Source organism: Oryzias latipes, chromosome 16, assembly GCF_002234675.1.
Source record: "Oryzias latipes chromosome 16, ASM223467v1".
Taxonomy (NCBI): Eukaryota; Metazoa; Chordata; class Actinopteri; order Beloniformes; family Adrianichthyidae; genus Oryzias; species Oryzias latipes.
The window spans coordinates 26,560,356-26,581,076 of NC_019874.2; the positions used below are offsets into that span (position 1 = coordinate 26,560,356).

The 20,721-nt window shown below is 37.4% G+C and overlaps 2 protein-coding genes across 4 annotated transcripts; one reads left to right on the forward strand and one right to left on the reverse strand.

Annotated features, from left to right (window-relative positions):
- Positions 1 to 4,898: 4,898 nt before the first annotated feature.
- LOC101157587 (sorcin-like) lies at positions 4,899 to 10,981 on the reverse strand. Of its 2 annotated transcripts, none has more exons than XM_023964737.1 (8): positions 10,690 to 10,980; positions 7,929 to 7,973; positions 7,621 to 7,690; positions 7,487 to 7,530; positions 7,140 to 7,287; positions 6,576 to 6,689; positions 6,172 to 6,230; positions 4,899 to 5,213 (listed from the first exon to the last, which is right to left on the reverse strand). In XM_023964737.1, exons 1-8 carry the CDS (start codon positions 10,738 to 10,740, stop codon positions 5,187 to 5,189), a joined length of 558 nt encoding a protein of 185 aa, XP_023820505.1. In that variant the 5' UTR covers positions 10,741 to 10,980; the 3' UTR covers positions 4,899 to 5,186. The 2 variants fall into 2 exon arrangements, with proteins under 2 accessions (XP_023820505.1, XP_023820506.1); XM_023964738.1 differs by having other exon boundaries at positions 4,910 to 5,213; positions 7,929 to 7,970; positions 10,690 to 10,981.
- A 1,423-nt stretch (positions 10,982 to 12,404) lies between these two features.
- snrnp48 (small nuclear ribonucleoprotein U11/U12 subunit 48) lies at positions 12,405 to 20,559 on the forward strand. 2 transcript variants are annotated; one of them, XM_020710374.2, is made up of 12 exons: positions 12,405 to 12,675; positions 13,238 to 13,537; positions 13,946 to 14,015; positions 14,135 to 15,762; positions 15,865 to 15,978; positions 16,302 to 16,362; positions 17,271 to 17,351; positions 18,427 to 18,600; positions 18,764 to 18,885; positions 19,888 to 19,988; positions 20,093 to 20,218; positions 20,345 to 20,559. In XM_020710374.2, exons 4-12 carry the CDS (start codon positions 15,616 to 15,618, stop codon positions 20,442 to 20,444), a joined length of 1,026 nt encoding a protein of 341 aa, XP_020566033.1. In that variant the 5' UTR covers positions 12,405 to 12,675; positions 13,238 to 13,537; positions 13,946 to 14,015; positions 14,135 to 15,615; the 3' UTR covers positions 20,445 to 20,559. The 2 variants fall into 2 exon arrangements, with proteins under 2 accessions (XP_020566033.1, XP_020566034.1); XM_020710375.1 differs by lacking the exon at positions 12,405 to 12,675 and adding an exon at positions 12,702 to 13,151 and having other exon boundaries at positions 20,345 to 20,499.
- The last annotated feature ends 162 nt before the right edge of the window (positions 20,560 to 20,721 follow it).

Genomic DNA, 20,721 nt, shown 5'->3' on the forward strand with positions numbered 1-20,721 from the left:
AGTTATTTAATCCTTTTGAAAAATTTTTTTTTTAAGTTAACTTTAGTTTCACAAGAAAATATCTCCTTAATAAATGCTTATTAAACTCTAAGCTCAAACTTTATTTATTTATATAGCGCCTTTCATTCCACTTGAAAACACAAAGTGCTTCACATAAAAGCAGATAAAATACTCATAAAATAAGAAAATTATTTAAAACAGAAAACACAGGACAATCACAGACAGATAGGACCCCTCCCTCACCAGATTCTTCCCTCCACCCAGTTCCCCCAGTAGAACACTGAACAAAAACGGAGAACTGAAGCCTGAAGAAAAATTCTGGCTTGGTACTGCTGTGATGAAACAATGTAATGGGGATCCATTAATTCCCAGGCCTGGCCCGACCACGGGGGCCAGTACCACAGTGCCTGTCCAACACAGATCAGCTTAGGGCCCATTCCATGGCTATTAGACCACAGAGCGGGACCCCATCCGGCCCAATGAGAACGAGCACCGCAGCAACAGCACCCTCTAGAGGTTAAGATGGTGGTGCCCCAGAACAAGAGGAAACACTGGAGTAAGAAACATCAGAATATAAATTTGAGTAAAATAACAATGATAAAAATAAAAAGATATAACAATGTTTGTTAAAAAAACGTAAAATTATTAAAACATAACCTTAAATATAAATATAACGATAATAATAGTACTTAAAAAATGTATTAAATAAAAAAATAGATAAATTAATAAATGGCTAATGAATAAAAGACATAATAGCCAGAATAAAGAGATAGGTCTATTAAACTTCAATAAACCTCAACTTTGGTATGATTTATTTTAACATTCTTTTAATGGTTTTTAAATGTTTGGGTCTTCTTATTTAAATGATATTATGTATGAGCCCGCGCAGACCCTGAGGTCCTCTGGCACGGGCCTCTTGGTTGTTCCTAAGGTGAGGGCCAAAACACGTTAAGGCCTCGTTCCACCATTTTGGTTCTCACCTGTGGAACGGCCTGCCAGAGAATCACAGGGCCGCAGAGTCTGTAGAGGTTTTTAAGAAGAGGCTCAAGACCCACCTTTTTAATCTGGCTTTTACATAACTTTGGTAATTGCTTATGCCTTTTATTCTTTATCCATTTATTAATTTATGTATTTTCTTTTCTTAATACATTTTTTAAGGACTATTATTAGTATCTTTATGTTTCTAACAAGCTACTTATTTTATTGTTATTAAACTTATGATATTTAAGGTTATAGTCTGATGTTGCTTCTTACTCCAGTGTTTCCTCTATGGTATCCTTTGTTCTGGGGCACTACCGGCTTCACCTGTGGTGTAGGGGGTCCTGTTGCTGCATTGCTCGTTCTCATTGGGCCGGATGGGGTCCCGCTCTGTGGTCTAATAGCCATGGAGTGGGCCCTAAGCTGCTCTGTGTTGGGCGAGTGCTGTGGTACTGGCCCCCATGGTCGGGCTGGGCCTTGGAAAGAATGGATCCCCATGCATCGTTTCCTCACAGCAGTACCAAGCCAGAATTTTTCTTTAGGCTGCAGTTCTCTGTTTTTGTTCAGAGTTCTACTGGGGGAACTGGGTGGAGGGAGGAATCTGGTGAGGGAGGGGTCCTATCTGTCTGTGATTGTCCTGTGTTTTCTTATTTTATGACTATTTTATCTGCTTTTATGTGAAGCACTTTGTGTTTTCAAGTGGAATGAAAGGCGCTATATAAATAAATAAAGTTGGAGTTTAGATATTTTGGGGATCACAAAGGACGTTACCATGGGTTACCCCCTGATCAAGGCAATCAGCCAGACCTGGAATATCCCACTGCGATGACCCTGTCCCACGTTAATGGTTGGTATGGATCTGGTTGGATGGTAGGAATATAAATCGCTTCATTGATTTAGTCGATTAATCGTTACACCCCTAGTTATATTAGAGACCACAATAAAATGTATATCATATATATATGATATAATATATATATATATATATATATATATATATATATATATATATATATATATATATATATATATATACATATATATGAAATACTTTAGCTTGTACGTGTTTAATGTGCTGCTTCTAGCATAGTTTGTCATGAATAATCAGCCCCAGGAATTCCATTTCTGTAAGGCTCTCAATTGTGACATTAATTATTTTTATTGATCAAGCATAGCAGAAGTCAGGTTTCATAGAGTTGTATGCTTTTCCAGATAAAGTATTTTTGCTTTTAAAAATGTATTTTCTTTATGGCCAAAAATGTCATAAGGACGACAGTTTTACTCTCAAATTATGTAGCTGAAGATCAGAGTATTAAGTAAACTTATTTTTACTCATGAAGGTGACTTCTGAGACAAATCTTTAAAACTGAATTTAAATATAACTAAAACTGGATTTGCATGAATGATATCTTCCTTATGTGGGCAGAATCCACAGCTTCATGTGAACTTCTTGAGTAGCCTGAGGTATAAATTGGGATATCCGCTCTCTGTCGCCACTCACCATCATCATTGCACTGAAGAAGGTAAGTAAAACGTCTCCTTTACATGGTTTTTTCCATCACCAATGTCTATTGAATGTTCATTGAATGTTATTTTTCCCAGATTAAAGCATTGTTATAGAAAAAATGTGCTGTGTCTAACTGTAGAAAGAGTTGGTGAAAGCTAGGCAAAACTCCCTTCTGAATGAGAAATTTGGTTTAATTCAGATTTGATCCACATATTTTCCTCTCTAATTTTTTCGGAAACATTTTAGGGTAAAAGAATTGTATTCTGTTATTCCTAACAAATTATTGTCATAGTTCTGTCTTTTACTTACCAGGTATTTGTTTTTGTTTTTATCAATGACTTAGATGTTTAACAGATTTGCTTTTTTTTTTTTTAATTGATAGTGACAGTTTCAAAATGTCTAAGATGAAGACTCTTCTCGTGTTTGCTTTGGCCGTCTATGTGACAATCATTATAGTACAGTGTAATGGACCGGTGAGTAGTTTGTGTCTTTGATACGATTCTAATTAAAGAACAAATGCTCATACTTTTACACATTAATTTTGAAAGTAATGGATTGTTTTCTTTTATCTGTAGAAATTTGGAGACATTGTATCAATTCCGAGAAAGTGTCTTATGAAACGCATCCCTACTTACAAACACTTTTCTTTGTAACAAGGCAACATATTCCATCACATGGGTAAGCACTGAGCTAAGTGAATATGAAAGAACAGCACAATTATTCCTTTCAACAACATTCCATTCAGTTCATAATTAGTTGTTGTCAATATTGGTTAATTTTAAATAATCTAATTCACTGACCTAAATTCAATCCAGAACATCTTTAACCAAAACTTCAACCAGTGTGACTCAGAGATAAAAACCTGATACTGAAAAGTGCAGGTGAAGTTTTCCTGATTCCTTCTATCACTTCAAGATAATCAAGTATAAATGAAATGTGTACAAACAAACAAGTAAACAAAAATGAATGTCAAATCCATTCACAGTTTAGTTTCCCAAAGTTCAGTCCACTGTTGTTTTTCCACATCCAAACAATCCAAAGGGAATATTATTAGAACATAGAACATGGTCACACGTCTTTGCTAAATTCAAAGTGTTTCCACACATAAGACTGGAATGAAGGACTGATCAGTTTTTGCTGCATCACATGTGTGTTGTCTGCTGTGATGACACTTTGTCTTTCTTACAACATATTAATATAAACCTACGGTGTCTCAATGCAAACAATATTTTCCAATATCGATTTATCTCATTTTGAAAGGATTTTGTAAGGGTTTAGGACGATTCGATTTGATTTACATGCAACAGATTGATCTGGTTGGATCACAGAAATAGAAATCAATTCATCGATTAATTGTAACACCCCGAAAGGATGGTAATAATATTATCAAGTTTAAAAAAAAAAACAAAAAAAAGGTGGACCAACATGTTCTCGAAAGTTTAGGAAGAAGAAATACACGGGTAATGACTTTTTACTTCCCTTTTTCATTAACTCTGTTGAAATCAGCTGCTGTTCTACAAAACCACAATGTTTGGTGTTTACAAAGAACTCACCTAAATTCTTCTGCTTTTTCCTAAATGTCTGTTTCTATATTAAACCAGGTAAAAATAGAGGAGGCCGCATCATTTTTGGTAACCTAGCAGTCGAAGGTGCCTACAAGGTAGAAAACTACCTAGAGGATTTGAAAAATCTTTGCATAAACATAAGTAAGGCAGCCATTAAGAAACGCATTCATGTTGTACTTGATACTGGAGACTACCATCTCCTAAAAAACAACTGTGAACATGCTGCTACATTTATGCGATACGGAGTGTCATATTCAAACCAGGTACGTGTCAAATTCGTTTCCATACATTGTTCTGCTATTTGTCAACTGAGGCTTTGAAAATAGCAAAACTCAAAACAAATAACATGTTTGGATGTAAAAGAGCACAAAACTAAAAGAACTACCGGTATTTCTATTTTTCTTACATCTGCTCTGTTCACAGCCTGGATCACTTGCAGCAGCAGCCATGTGGTGCAAAGGTGAAAAAGCATGTCCTGAGTGGAATGAAGCTCTAAAAAGAATGAAAGCAATAACAGAAGAAACAGAGCACTGTGGTTCCTGTCAAGAATCCTCTATGATCGGCTAACACATGGGAAGCAGGGTTTCTTCCTCCTTTGCTCAGTTATTTCTGGACGATGCTTGAAGTAAAGCTGGGAAGTAATTGTCTGATGGTTTTCCTTTCATTAAAAGTAAATAATCCGGTTTCACTTCTACATAATGGTATAAAACTGTGTGGTGCTGTGAGCCAGAATGGCACTGAGATACACCGTCGTACCAAAATAAAGTCTGTTTTACAAAGACTCACACACAAACGACACTACAACAATTAAATAGTACATGTATATTAAAGATAAAACAGGGGAAGGATTAGTCTTTTATACATTTATTACAGTGTGGTGCATTACATGCAAGTCAGGATTAAAACCAACACTAATTAATTAAAGACTTTAAAACTGTGAGGGTTAAGGGTTTTTAGTAAATACATACACAAGTATGTGTAGTGGTATAACCAGTTACATAATTGTAATTAAAAAAAAAACAATGGAATGTGTCATTAAGATCCAGTTTGTAATGCAGTTCTAAATGTTAAAAGGGCATACAGTTAATCAGAAGCCGTAAAAGCTGCTGCATCCCCATCCTTCAGTCGTCCTCTCTTCATACGCTCATAGTGACCTGAATGAACTGAGGAGACAGAAATGTTGTTGTGTTACTGTTACAACCTGACTGATGAGACCATTTCAAACAGTCCAAAGAAAAAAAAATCAGACACAATGCAGCTCTGATGGGGTTGTTGTACAAATAAAGCCATCATTAAGATTTTAGTAGAAATAAATAAATGTATTTATTTATTAATAAATAAATGTATTTATTTATTAATAAATAAACATATTTAATGCAACAAAAACTTTACCGTCTGTATAAAACAATACTTAAGCAAGCATATTTAAACACCCACTCCAAATAAAATCATCTTTTTGTTGTTTTTTTTATATTCATTCTTGAGGCATTTTTCTCATGATAGTGGATATATTTAAAAGAAAATGAAGCTTAAAACTGCCTGAGTATTTCTTTATTAAACTTGTTGTGCATCAGGAACAGACAAAAAGAGTTGGAAAACAACTGTGGCTGTAATGTAGAAGTTACAATCAGAAGGCCATAAGTTCTAAGCTTAGAGAGACAATTGATCCATGATTGTCTTTGTTTTCCTCGCCGAGCTGGCATCTGGCTCACATATCTAATATTTCTCTACATATACAGTAAGTTGCATCTGTAATGTTAGGTTGGGGGTTTGAAGGGCTGTCATCACACAATTCAGAGGCAAATTTCTAATGAACTCCTGCTGCTGTGCAGAAACTATCTCCTAGTAAACAACACAGGTATTTTGCTTTTGGCTAAAAACAGCATAACCTTAATTTAAAGACCAGAATGCTTCAAAAATAGATCAAAGGATGATCAGAGTGGGTCTTTAAATGTTTCTACATGTCCAAATATGAATCTCAACATCCTTAGTTCTGCTATGAAATATTTAAACAATTTCCTTTTAATGAAAGTGATTGTTTAAAATTCTCTAAAGTTACAATAAGACAGAAAAAAAAATGTATAAATGTAAGATTAAAAAATTCCAAAGGTACAAACTCACATCGTCATACTGAAATAAGGCGCCTCCACTCTGGTTTGTGTCCCTTCTTCGGAATTGATCTAATAGAAAAAAAAGATGTTATATTAACAATAAGTATGTTTATTCTAAATCATAAAACGTACTCAGAGTAATTGGCTGGATCTGAATGTTTATGCTATCAACCTGAACTCTTTCTTCGCACAACTTTAGGTGAACAGATTTGAAAGAAATCAGAATAAATCAAAGGGTGAATAAAAAAACATGTTGGAAACTTTAAACATTCAGAGTAAAAAGCTCCTCCCTTAAGGTAATACCAATCTACAAAGCTCTGAAACAAACTGGTAAAAGATTAAAAAGGTTGAAATAAAGTTTATAAAAAGACGTAGTTTCTAAATAATGTCTGATTTATTTTGGGTTTTACTCACCGGTCAGAGCCCGCAGTTTCACGCTGCAGCTGACAAAATCATCAAAGGGGATTTTGCCGTGGTTACTGTAGCGCATCATGATGCAGTTCATGGCCTGAGGGCTCAGGTTGTACCCTAAACAAAGACATATGCCATTTAAATATGGATTTAGGTTATCAGAAGAAGTTTAAAAAAAAGGTCTCCAGGACTCAATTTTTCTAAAAAGTAACGTTTTTAAAACCATTTTCTATTATGGAGCCATCCTGGATAATTGAGTCTTCTTTACATGATTTTATCACATATTCCTTTAAATGAGCTTCATTTAGATAACGGAGATGCCGAGACAGACCGTTGAGCCAGAAACTGACAAGTTTAGAAACCATGTACCGGTAAAAAAAAAAAAAAATCCTTTCAATTCCAGTTATTCCTCTGAAAACTGCAGTAAACAAAAACCTAATGTCATACCACGGTTCAACAAGAAAAATGAGCTGCAGCTAAACTCCAGAATGAGTTGAAGATAAGGTATTGAGTCTTCAATCTGCAAACAGTTTGAAATAGATCAGGGAAAAGACGTGTGACCCTTACCTAAGGTCCTGATGGCCTGCTGCAGCTCTTGGCCCTCTATTGTTCCACTTTGATCGCGATCGAAGGACACAAAGGTTCCCTTCCAGCCGTTAAGAGCCTGCCAGAGATCCCTGAACTCGTTGAAGCCCATGGTGCCCGACATGTCCCTCTGAGACAGCAATGTCAGTCAAGGACCTCTAACATCTCTGATGTAAAAAAAACTCACCAAAAAATATTCTAAATGTGTCCTAGTGAAATTGAGAAAGTAATTTAGGAAAAAGACATGACAAATTAGAAGGACTTTATGGTACAGATGAATACTTAGTAGTACTGACTCTGCTGTACAGCAGTTTGTTTAAAAAGGATACGTCCAGCATGTTGATCATAAGCCTGCAGGTCTCCAGGCTGAAAGCTGGGAATAGAAGCGCTTTTATTATATCTAATATTTTTTTTTTAAGTTGAGAAAGTTTCAGAACCAAAGAACAAAAGCTGCTGCTCGTACGTTTATATGTGCCGGAGATGCCGGACTGAGTGAGGCAGGCCTGCAGCTCATCTGCTGTGATCTGTCCGTCCTGGAGAAACGTCATTTATTTATTTAGCAGATGAATAATAACATCCTCACACAAGACAGGATAAAAGAACAGGAGATAAAACTAGCTTCTCGTGCAGGTTGATAGAAGAAGCCATGAAGGCTTAGGTTCAGGATGACGACCAATAACTGACAGTCGTTGCACAAAAGTCACAGGAAGCAGAATTGCCAAAGTGAAGAAACTTGACGAGGATTTCATTTTCCTTCAGTGGGTTTCTTACCTGTCCAGCCACTGCAGAGAAATATCCATAAAGAGGATCTTGCTGCTAAAACAAACAAACAAACAAACAAAAAACTTCATTCAAAAAAACAAGCAGCTACTCAAAACTATATTTTTAATTAAAGGAGTGTTAAACTTTTAAGATTAGAAGAAACAAACTAAATCAGTCTCTTTACCACTGCCTAATTTGGACAAAGAAAAACAAAAATGTGACTCATAATGACTTATTTATCAATATTTAACCTTGGTTTTAATTTTTTTTAATTATATTATATATATTTAGAAGTATAACACATGTATTTTATTTTATTTTTAAATAAATTTCTATTAAATCCAAAAATTTAGGACAAAAAAGAATTTCCGATGTTATCTTTCCAGTATAACAAGTTATTCTTTGTATCTTTGCTGAGTGTTAAACCACTTTTATCAGTTTTTATCTAAAGACACGAATGCAGAGAAGACCTGTGAATGACCTCTGACTAACCTACAAACTGAAATGACCTTTGATCTCCTGGAAAAGATTCAGAAAACCATAAGGAGTGTCACACTTGTCTAATAAACCTGTGGCCATGTCGCCATAGGAAACGGTCATTTCATCATTTGCACTGAAAAGTACCTGCCACAATTAAAAATAATACATTAAAATCAAAGTTTTTTTTTTTTTTGTAAAACCATGTTAACACTGTTTAAATCACTTAATGTCCAATATAATTCATTTAAATTTAAATACTAACATACTTGGGTTAAAAATATTATGAGGTTCCATTTGTGCCAAAAATATCAAAATGTGTTTTTGCGTCTACTGTTATGTCTTTGGTCCATCGTCTATGTCTACTGATCGTGTTTTTGCGTCCACTGTCTATGCTTTGGGCTCATTGTCTATGTCTATTGAACGAGTTCATTTTACATTGGTTCATGTCTATGTATTACTAAGCAATATCTTCTGCATGCCCATGATTCTTTGATTATTACTTTGTATTAACTTTGTGATGTATATGCTTGCTTTATCCTTAAACTTTATCTTTGTCATTGTCCTTATCCCATGTCGTTAACTACGGCGTCAGGAAGATCCTTAGCAACCGTTGCTAGTGTCGTTTGCTACGTCGTCTCACCATGTCGTCAGGAAGATCCTTAGCAACCGTTGCTAGTGTCGTTTGCTACGTCGTTTCACGTGTCGTCAGGAAGATCCTTAGCAACCGTTGCTAGTGTCGTTTGCAACGTTCTCTCACCATGTCGTGTCCTTAGATCTTGCTGTGTTTCAAATTTTGCAAAGGTCGTCAGAGAAGTCTTTTGTACGGTCGATAAATTGTTTCCCGTATTATCACGGAACAAAACACTTTAAAAAAAAAAAAAACCTTTATTGACAATCCTGCAAACGCGCACTGCCAGAAGGGGGGGGGGTGCAGCGTACAAAAGTTTCACGTTCCCGTTTAAAGTTATTTAGAGTATGGCTTTAATTTAATCTTATGATGAAACTATTATTTCAAATTATTTTGAAAAATGACTGATCTTTATAAAATATGTTGTTACAAATCTGATGGATAAACGAGGATCAGACGGGCTAATAAGAGCCTTATGTGGTCCCGAGTGCGCCATCTCATGGTCACATAAATAGATTAAAAAGAAAAGCTCAAAAACCAGTCAGTTTTCGACTGTTATATTCATAATTAGTGACTCGACCCACTAAAATTTGAGAAGGTAACTCATCAAAGATATTTTAAAGGCCTCCTTGCAAGGCCCCCGTAAATCGTTCAGCGGCAAAAAAAATAAATATTGCCATGGACTAATGACTTGAGGGTTTATTTCTGAACAAATACATTAAATCCACACCAATGTGTTTGTAATTTTATTATTAATAAATCAGCCACGTTTTTCATGATCAGAACACAGCACATTCATAAATAGTCTTCGTAAAATGTTCATATTTATTATGTGTCATTCTCCGCGTTAAATAGAAGTAGTTCGCCTCCAGATCAGGTGGTGGCGGTAATGCGCCACTTTGTTTTCGTGTCAAGCGTTGTATGCATGCCCCCCCCCCCACCCCCCACCCTTTCTGGCAATACGCGTTTGAGGGAATATCAAAATAAAGTTCATATTAAAAACGTGTTGTCATGGTTAACCCTGACGTCTGCTTTGATAAACATTTCTTTTTCGTTCCGTGGTAGTACAGGAAAAAATTTACCGGCTGTACAAAGGACTTTTCTCACGACTTTGGCAAAATTTGAAAAACGAGAACATCTAACAACAAAACACGGGGAAACGTCGTAGCTAACGACAGTAGCAAACACCCTAGCTAACGACAGTAGCTAACGACAATAGCTATCGACAGTAGCTATCGACAGTAGCAAAGGTTGCTAAGTCCTGACGACAAAGTGAGACGACCAAAGTAGCAACGGTTGCTAAGTCCTGACGACAAAGTGAGACGACCAAAGACAGACAGTGGACACAAAAACAGATTTTTGGCACAAATGGAACCTCATAAAATATATATCTTTTCGTTATTATTTATTATTTTAGTTTTTGTCTTGTGATTGAATCTGATTTTATTTATTTTTAAATCAAGGATCATTATATTAAAATTAAATAAATAAATCTTTATAACCATTTTATGCATTGGTTTGATGATTAAAGTTGAGAGAAGGAAGAAGTCTTGTTTTAGTTTTTATAATTAAAGCAGCCTCTAAACTGCAGGGGACGGGCGTGTCACTCTGGAAATATTTAGAGTTTATTCAGGATTCAGATGCATTTTTGGAGTTCCTTACCATTCCTGCTGGGAATCCTCCTGGTGGGGCTCCGTATCCAGGATAGGCCATTTGAGGAAATTTATCAAAGGAAAAAAAAGCCAATTAAAATCGAAGCTTCGCTGTTTTCACAGGGTTGTTTCTGCCGGTGGACAATAAAGTTTCAAACCAAAGTATGGCCACTACAACAGACAGAGTCGTTTGTTTTGTAGCCTCCGGCAAAACTGAAGGGATAACACAGGATCTGTGGTTAAAGAGAGAAAAAGGGTGAAAGCGTCAGTCTGTTTCCGGATTCTTTCTAGTGGCCAGTTTCCTGAACAATGCTGCATTCTTATTGGAGGAGAGGGACCACGTGACCTCTTAGGCCGTCCCATTCCCATGCCCTGGGGGGGGGGGGGGGGGGACTGAAAATGTTACTGTTATAAATAAATAAATACATAAATAAATAAATAAAAGTGCTGGCCATGTTTGTAGCCACATCGAGCCCTGTACTTGAATTTTAACTCCTCAGGTAAAAGTAAAATGTACGGTGTTTCCACTCCCAGCTTGATATCACTACTGCTAAGAGTACATTTGAGGACAAAAATAGAAGAAATGTAACAGTGTAAATGTAATATATACCACCTAAGATATGTTTAGTTAAATTAAAAAGCAAGAGAATGTAATGGTGTTATGACGGTCCAAATACATAACCTAAAAAACCAACATCAGATGGAACTTTTTTTTTTTAAACAGAAGAAAAAAAACTATTAGGATAAAACGGGCCTCAGTATTTTTTTATCAGTCTCTGAGCCAAAGTGGGTGCAGTCGTATTTTATTGTGTGTCATATAGATAAGACTTTTGTTGCACAGTTTGTTGCATCAAATTTAACCTACCCTTAGCAGGAGGATAGTGTAAAAAGTACAATTCATTACACAGAAAAAATACCTTCCATCCATCTTTTTCCACTTATCCAGAGTTGGATTACTGGGGCAGCAGTCCATGTGGAGGACCTCAGACCAACGTCTTCACAGAGGGTTCCTTCCATCCTGTCATGGGACACCAAGATGCTTTCAGACCAGCAGAGAGACATAGCTCTTACTTTTAACAACCACCACTGGGTTTGTGGATTGCTGCTCCGACTGGCACAAGAGACCTTGAACTCTGAAACATGAAGTCGTAAAAGCTCCACCTCTTCATTCACCCAAGTGTCCAGGACACACGACTGAAGGTCAAAAGACATTTCTAATGTCCAATATCCAAACACGATTTTGGTTCCTCTCCATCATTCCCCTCTGAGCATTAGTGCCATTGCCCATGTGGGCATTAAAGCCTCCTAGAAGAACAAAGCAGTTCCAAGTCTGGTACCCTTCCTGTACTGCTGTTCGGCCCAAACGCCACATCCACAGAGTGCAAGGATGCAAATTCCCCAGGGAGAATCCCAACACGTAACAGCTGATCAAACACATCCACTGCAGAAGGCAGCCTTCTAATGTAGGCTACTCCAGAATGCAGGAAAGCCCAACCCCTCTAAAGAAGATAATCAAATACATAAATAATAAATGATAACAATTACATCCACTGAGCTGTATTTTACTGTAGTTATTTTTTAATGTCTCTAACATTAGAAGGATTTGCCAAACATAATAACAACTTTGATTCATAAAAATCTTTAGCTGTGGCGGCAAATGACAAAAACAGACCTGCAGTGTTGGAATGATCCTTCACTAGAATGCATTACATCATAAGTGACCAATCTCGCCCAATCAGCGTGTCCTTTGAGGTGACACAGTGGCTCCTGCAGAGAGCAGAAATACCCAGAAGTCTGCTCCTTTATTTAGAAGGCGAGCAGAAAGGAAGAGGCTGTTTGTTTTCCCTCGTCTAAACAGGAATGTACCCACATAATCCTAATCTTTGGGTCATGCCACCTGTGTGTCCTCGTCTTTGTCTACATTCAAGCATGCCAGCCTACCAAGAAGAAGAAGAAGAAGCAGCAGAGGATTTTTCTTCGGTGTGTCATCACACGGGTAAATACAAGTTTAAAGATTGAACTGCATTTAATGAAAGGCTGCTCATTTTTCCCAAGGCTTTAAAAAGAGATTTCTTACATACTCTCATCATTTCTATTTTATAGTTCTTGCAGTTTATGAAATTTATTTAGATCCAACATAAAAGCAAGACTCTCATCAAGAAAAATAATGGAATGACTAAATCTCTGAGGCTAAAATGTCTTATCTGACTAGAAACTTTCCAGATAACTATCCAGACATTGTGTGCATGTGTGAGCATTTTTGTTTGGAGCTTGAAGACCTGCGTGGCCTCCCGTCAGGAGAGTCTGCGCACTATGACCGAGTGCCAGTGTGACGTCAGGACTGCAGATCTTATTTTCCGTCCAAGCACAACAGGCCTCCGCTGAAAGGACAGGAAACAGATGGATGCAACACAGGATTCAGACCTGAAGACCAACCCCTTTGTTTCCTGCATCAAACAGCCATGTCTCTTTGTAATGAAAAATTGAAATGCAATTTTTAGTGTTGACGATTCAGCTCCTCGTGTCAACACCCGATGACTTTGCCCCTCTGCTTTCAGGGTACCAAAACCTCATCTGTCAGGCGGTTGATGCTCAGTGGTCTTCATGTGAACCTCCCACACACTCAGGAGTCTCCAGCTCTCTGTGCGTGACCGACCAGGAGCAAAGCATCTCCTCATGGGAAAATCGAAGAACCATAGCTGAAGATGATCAAGAGGAGATGCAACATTTCATTGAAAGTCGCTGCTGGAGTGATGGAGTAAGAACAGAAACTCACCAGTGTGTTGATGTTTATGAGCAAAGGGACCCAGAAGGAATGAGCCCCCTCTGGGGAGGATCTCCACTGATTTATTATGGAAGTAAGTTCAATATAACACATAGTTATATGGAATAATATCAAATATTTATTTTGTTCTTCGAATTCTATTCTATTTGATCTTGTTTGGGCAGTACTGAAACCAATTTTGTGTGAAAAAATTTTGTGTGACAAATAAATGAAATCTGAATCTAAAATGTAAATCAATTGAAAATCCAGAAGAAAAGAAATCCTTTAATAGGAACTAGAACAATGTGTTTGCTGATACTAAAAGCCTGTGGTGAACGTTAGACTTTAATTTGCTAATTACAAATGTTTTCAGTTTGTTCATTAAGTAATTCTTCTCGTCTAATCTTTTTTGAATGTGTTCGGATAAGCATGTCATCTTCTACAAATGTCAGTTTGTGCATTTGCCAAACTAATGTTTTGTTTTTGTTTGTTTTTTTTGCAGTGGCAAGAAATGTTGTGGTGGGAGTGGAAGTGGTGGAAGAAGTGGCTGTTGAAGATACTGTTGAAGTAATGTAAGTACTTTCTGGAATAACAAATATACGATCTTGTATTCATACCTTGATTTTTTTTCTTTCAATTTGGACATCTTTCAAAGAAACTTGACATGCGATTGCTGTCTTTTTCTTCACAGAACAGGGGATGTGTTTACAGATGGCCTCATGGATCCTGAGTTTTTGCAAGGACACCTGTACCCCACGTGAAACTGAAATGAATTGAAACAGCTATTTACATTTCAGTTGGTCACTTTGTGTGTGTTATATTTATGTCATTCTCCTTCATGTCTTGAAAGTAATTTGAGATCAATAATTATGCCATGCGGAACTGTTTTTAATGAATTTAATATGTTTATATCTGTCAGTCTCTCTCTCTCTATGTATGTGCATATATTTATTAATGTATCAGATGCTGCGCTGCTGCCCTCTGCTGGTGATAATATGTACAGTACAGTTCTAAGCAGTCAAATGGAGTCATCCTGAAACAGACCACTGCAGCTACTAGGTTATTTGAGAAAACGGTACAAATTATGTATTTTAAAATAGTTTGTTGTTCTGCCTCGACATATATTTAGAATGTTGTTTATTCTCGAAATAACCCAAAGTATTTGAATAAAACAAGGCTAAACTGGAACGGCTACATCATTGTGCACATTTAAGCTTTTGATTTTACTTACACCAAGCAATCTCTCATGACCATTCATGTGCGGAAGAGCCATTACACATTTATAGAAGCTATAATGGTTGAGTGAACCTTCCTTAACTTTAGTTCTCTTCTATTGCATCAAGTTTTCATTTCCTCATATTTTAGATTCACTGTCAATGTTCAAAATCCCTTTTTAAAGGTAAAAATATTCAGCAATTCCACTATTTTGAGCCAAGTCGAGTCAAATTGAATTTTGAGGACCCTCCCAAATCATCTTTTGATCTATTTTATTAAAAATTACCAGTGGTCTTCCAATTATTATCTTGATCTTTTTAGCCAAAATCAAAGACATGTTTAGTTTTCTAATAGGACATAGTTTCTGAAGAGCAAAAGTAGTTCATTAGAAATTCACCTCTGAGTTGTGGGTGGGACTGTTGATGTAAACATGTCACATCGTCCCATGGTTAAAATACTCTCCTGTAAGCTTAAAGCCCCTCACAACCCCAATTTAACAATACAGGTGCAACAAAAATGGCGAGCAATAGTAGTTTTGAGTCAGTTGCCAATTTGAACGAGGAAAACAAAGACGGACATGAATCTACTTGTCTGCAGGCAGATGTATCAGAATGGAGGGGAGCTGGGAGCTTAAGGCCTGCGAAATGCAGCACTTATGTCAGTGCTACAAGCTTTTTCAGCTGCATTTTTTTTCATCTGGTCCGGATTCACAACGATTTGGGGGGACAAACGCTCAGAAAAGACATTTTAACAGTAATTTTCCTTAAATGTTTTTTCCAATTTGAGAAAAATGCTACAAGGACAAAACCACCAAGGGAGTTATCAAACTACATTTCTTAGAAAGCACTTGCGAGGAAGTAGTGTTACGTCATCACATCGCGCCGAAATACAACAAACTTCCGTCTCCGCAAAGGAAAGCAGAAACGTTGCTGGTTTGGATGGGGAAAAAAAGACATAATGTCGGATTCGTTCCAACCAAAAACCGATGAGGATCGCCTGAAATGTCTGCAGGAGCTGACGGAGTTCACGGAAAAGTGCAAAAAACAGCTGCACGACATCTTTGAGACGCTGGGATGGTCACCGGATTACAGAACCTCCAACCAGGTGTCATGATCATGATGATCACAGATCAGCAGATCCGCACCTATGAACCGCACTATGGAGTGAGAAACGGGGTGTTTTCTTGTCTTTTTGGGGTGATTTTAGGAGCCATTGGAGCAGTGTCCCTATGACCCCGACCACAGAGTCCCAGCCAAGTCCATGGAGAAACACAAGACATCCTGCAGTCTGAGAAAAATGGGCTACTCGGCTGAAGAGCAGGTGATGCAGAGAGAAACTAAGCAAATATTGTCTTCTTTGTTTGTTTTGTTGTTGTCTGCATAACTAAACCATTCCAAATCTTTCAAATTTTCTCTATGCCTAACACATTTATACATGATTTCAATTTCATTTTGAAATTCCACATCAGATCAGTCTGAAATTTATTTTGTGAGATAATGGGCTACTCGGCTGAGGAGCAGGTGATGCAGGTGATGCAGAATCTACTGATGAGAAATGCACACTATGCAAATATTGTGTTCTTTGTTTGTTTTGTTGTTGTCTGCATAACTAAATCACTCCAAATCTGTCAATTCTTCTCTTAGGCAGAGATGTACGATCCATCTGTGTGTTATGAAAACAGCTCTGTCAGAAGCTTGACAATGGGTGAGTATTCAGTGGAAAAAAGACAAAAATTGTGTTTCTAGCTGTTCTTTAGTTCAGGTTTTTATTCATAGTCATGAAAAAATGATTATTTTTTCTGTGATCTTCTTGATATTCAATCATTTTTGGATTGTTTTGGTTTAGAACAACAAGAAACTCCAGCTAATTTGAAGGAATATAAACACTTAACAGTTTCCACAATTATAGACGGTTTTTAAAAATTTCAGCAGTAAAACAGATTGAAAAAGATAAAAAGTGAAAGGCACAGATATATCTGATCTACTTATCTTAATTCTAATTAGTCTGCAGCATTTCTTAGCATTATTTACAATTTTCCAAATTGCTCTAATAATTTACCTTTAAACAGCTTTTAATGAGTATAACCTCAGCTATTTATTTTTTTAAATATTTTCTTTACAGATATTGTTATATTATGAAACGTTATTTCCACAATAAATCTAAAACTGTAGTAAACCAAATGGTAAACTACTAGTAAATTTAAAAGTGTTCAAACATAAAAAAAATGTATAAAGAAAATAGTAAAGACAAAGTCAAAATATTAAAAATGACTAGAAAAACAAGCAAAACTTTCCTAAAATATTTAAATCCTACATAGATTTATTCTAAGGCATGTCACAATTATGCTTCATTCCTCTTGTTTGTTTAAAAACCAAAAATTTCAAAGCCAAAAACCTTTTACATGTTAAATTTTGAATGAGTTGGCGTCATTCCTGTCTTAGCTGATGTGATTAATAAACTCACCGATTAGAGATTACTGAGGGTTCATTCATAAACCCTGAAAGAACCCTCTATTCCTAATTCATAAATTGATGCAAAACCGTGCTGATAACATTCATGCATGTTGAAATTGGATCATTTTGGTTCTCTGACAGTTTGTTTTTGTCTGACAGACAAGGCCACCCAACACCAGGTGATCCTTCAGGCTAGATCTGCAGCGCCGCTGATGAAGATGGAGGGAGTTTTCTGGCAAGGTATCCGCTCCTGTTAAGGAGAATACAGAACCATTTGTGTCAGATGACCATGTCTGCCACTCTGTATTAAGATCAAATATGTATTTATTGTTCTCTGGAGGAGAAACATGGCGGCTACAGCAGACAAGAATGACTTTTCTTTTTGGTTTGATGTCATTTTTTTCCTGTGTGTTCTTTTTGCAGCAACAGGGGTGAGTATTACAAGAGGTGGGCTGTAGAAAGTGCTGCTGCTCTGGTTCAGGCTTGCCTGAAAGCGTGCAGTATCCTTTAAAAAAGAATATCCTTTGAAACCTTCAGAAGGAATCTGCAGGGTCATTGAATTTACATTAAAGCAGGCTTTTCCCTCTACGTGGTGGGGAAAGTTTAGACTTTTAGAATGTTACTTTTATTCATATAGGCATACATATTGATATATTTTTGATCTTTCCATAATAAACAGTGCATTCCTGTTCCATTTACTAGACAAATCTTTAGTTTAAAGGTCTGAAATGCGCAAACAGTTGGAAGTGCAGCAGATTTCGAATGTAAATTAATAACAAAAATGTGAAAAACGTCAGCTGGAAAAGTTGTTTTTATCTGTAAAGAGATTTAGTTGTGAAAAAAAGTCTGATATTCAGTCGCTCCCATTTGATCCTGATAGACTCATGTTTTATTATATCAAGTCAAGTTTTAGGTTTAAACCCCAATAAATCAATAACCAATAAATAACTTATTTTTAGAGCCTCATTATAAAAAACAATTTGTGAAATACAAACACATAAAGAAGGTATTATTATTCAGTAATTTTTTTCTATTCTTATTTTTCCCCCCAACGTGTTTAGCTTCTATTATTAAGGTAAATCAGCACATGGATTTTTAAACATTATTTAATTCTCAGTCTATTATCTCATCTTTGCAAGGCTATTTAATCAAATATTCTTACATTATAAATGAAGAAAAAACAGAATTTTGTGTCTGAAATTGCACATGCCAGTCTGTGGAGATGACAGACGCTGCTGTGTGAATGACGGACCTACAGATGAAGCAGATGTTCGTCTGCTGGTCGCGTGCTAACGCCTCCCTGATCCTCCTGCAGGTCAGTACTCCGGCGAAGCCGTCGACGTTCCTCAGAACCACAAGCGGGCCGTGTGCGATCTCACCGTCGCCGATCGATTGGCTCTTTACGATCACGTGATCGGCGCCCTCGGCCAGCAGAAGGAAGGCAACAAAGACGATCTCTACGTAGATTTGGTGTCCAAACTCCAGAAAGGTGCGAGTCACTTTCTACAGAGAACTTCCTTCAATGATCAACTGTTTAAAACAGACATAGCTGGAAAGCAAATTATCCGATTTTTGAGTCTAGCAAATGTTTTAAACAGGAACTTTTTTTTGTTTTGTTTAAGCACTAATGTGTGTTTTTGTTTTATTTGCAGATGACAAACAAAATGAGCCAAAGAGTCACCTGGAGCTCATAGCAGAGATGAGGGACTACAAGCGGCGGCGTCAGTCCTACCGAGCCAAGAATGTTCACATCACCAAGAAGTCCTACACTGAGGTAAACCAACCAAGGAAGTCACAATTTCCCTTTATCTCCAACCCTTCACTACATTTGGGGTTTACTTTTTTGCTGCTTAGTTTGTCCTTCCAGCCTCTTCATTCGTTTGACAAAACAAGTTTTGACACTTGAAGACCCACTCTGATTAAAAAAACGTATTATTTTGATAATGGAGGACATTTATAAAGAAACTTGGGCTTAAAATTTTATTTCTGAGTATTTATTTTATTGAATCGTGAATCGGGAGCAGACGAAAAGTGCTGTTGGAAAAAGAGCTTGTTCGTCCGCCAGGTGGAGGTTCCCAAGGGCTCCCTGCTCCGAGCTCTTAGCAGTGGAAAGGGGAAGGGAATGAACTCCTGCTGCTCTGCAGAAAATATGTCCTGATTTTGGCTAAAAATGGCAGAAACGCAATTAAAAGACCACTGGGAACACTTTGAAAATAGATCAAAAGATGATCGGAGCGCTGCTTTAAATATCTAACACACTGGAAATCTAAGAAGGACTTGGTGCTCTGACCTCTTGCCTTTCTGTTTGACTCAAAATTGACACTTGAGTAGTTTTTAAAGTTGCTAACTTCGGAAATGTTGCACACTTTAACTGGCCAGCAAACCATAGAGCATTTTGTGCATTATCTTATCGAGTACAACAGAAAACGACCTCAGCGCTCGGCGCTTCTGCTTTCCCGCTCAAGCTGCTCTGCAGGATGACGACACTCTCCCCTCCGCTTCAGCATGACACTAGTTCCACCTGCTGGCTGTAAACAAACCCTGAAGGAGTGGAAACAAACCACAAAACTGTTATAATATAAACTACAGGTTTAAACAAGGGGGCGTGGCTTATTTTCACTGTCTTCACAGAAAGCAAACAGTTCCAGAAAACGTTCATTGTATGGAAATATGCTGGCGTGCAGCAGCTGCAGTCTCTAATCAGTGAATACATCTCCTGTTAATGAACCTGCGTCAGGTCAGACGCTCATGAATGACATCATATTGATCCCTGCAGGTGATCAGAGAAGTGATCAGTGTCCATTCAGAGGAACTGGCCCGTCAGTGGAAAGAGGAAGAGGAAGAGGAGTCACAGAGATCTGAGCCCTCCTGCCACAGGTACAGATCCCTCATGTTCATGTCCCGCATATTCTGGTCGAGTAGGACTTAACCGCCGTGGGCGGCTAAGGCCGGTTTACTATAACAGGAAGTTTCCCTTTCAGTCGGCGGCTGGATCAAAGGCGGTCGGCGTCCACAGAGTCTCGTCACTCGCACGGAAGACGTCATCGCAGCCGGGAACGGAGTCCCGACAGGGAGAGCAAGAAGAAGAAGAAGAAAAGGAAGGAGAGGTCGCAACATTTTAGTCTCCCAAATGATCAAAACTGCTTCTAAGAATCGCAACATGAAATATTTATTATGTTAAACTGCAGAATATCTTCTGAATGTTAAAGATCACTTTGGATGAATCTCAACAGGGATTCCCGTTCTCCAGAGGATCATCATCATCATCATCACCACGACCAGAAGAAGAAGAAGAAAAAGAAGAAAGACGACAGAGAGAGAGAAAAGTGCTGATCAAATGAAACTCCTTTACTCTCAGATGTAGAAACATGTCACCTCATTTCAAATTCACACGGTGAAGCGATGTAAACTGGAATAAAGTTTTTGGAATAAACATCACAAATCTGTTGATCCTTTTGTTAAAAGATGTTTTAAGGCGCTTTTCATTTTCAGTTTGATCTCAAATGGACTAAATCTTCTCATTATTAAAACATTTGTGCGTTTTTGTGTCTCTACACACTAAAGAATGTGTTACAGAAGCGTTATGACTAACAGACTTTCTCCATGGGGT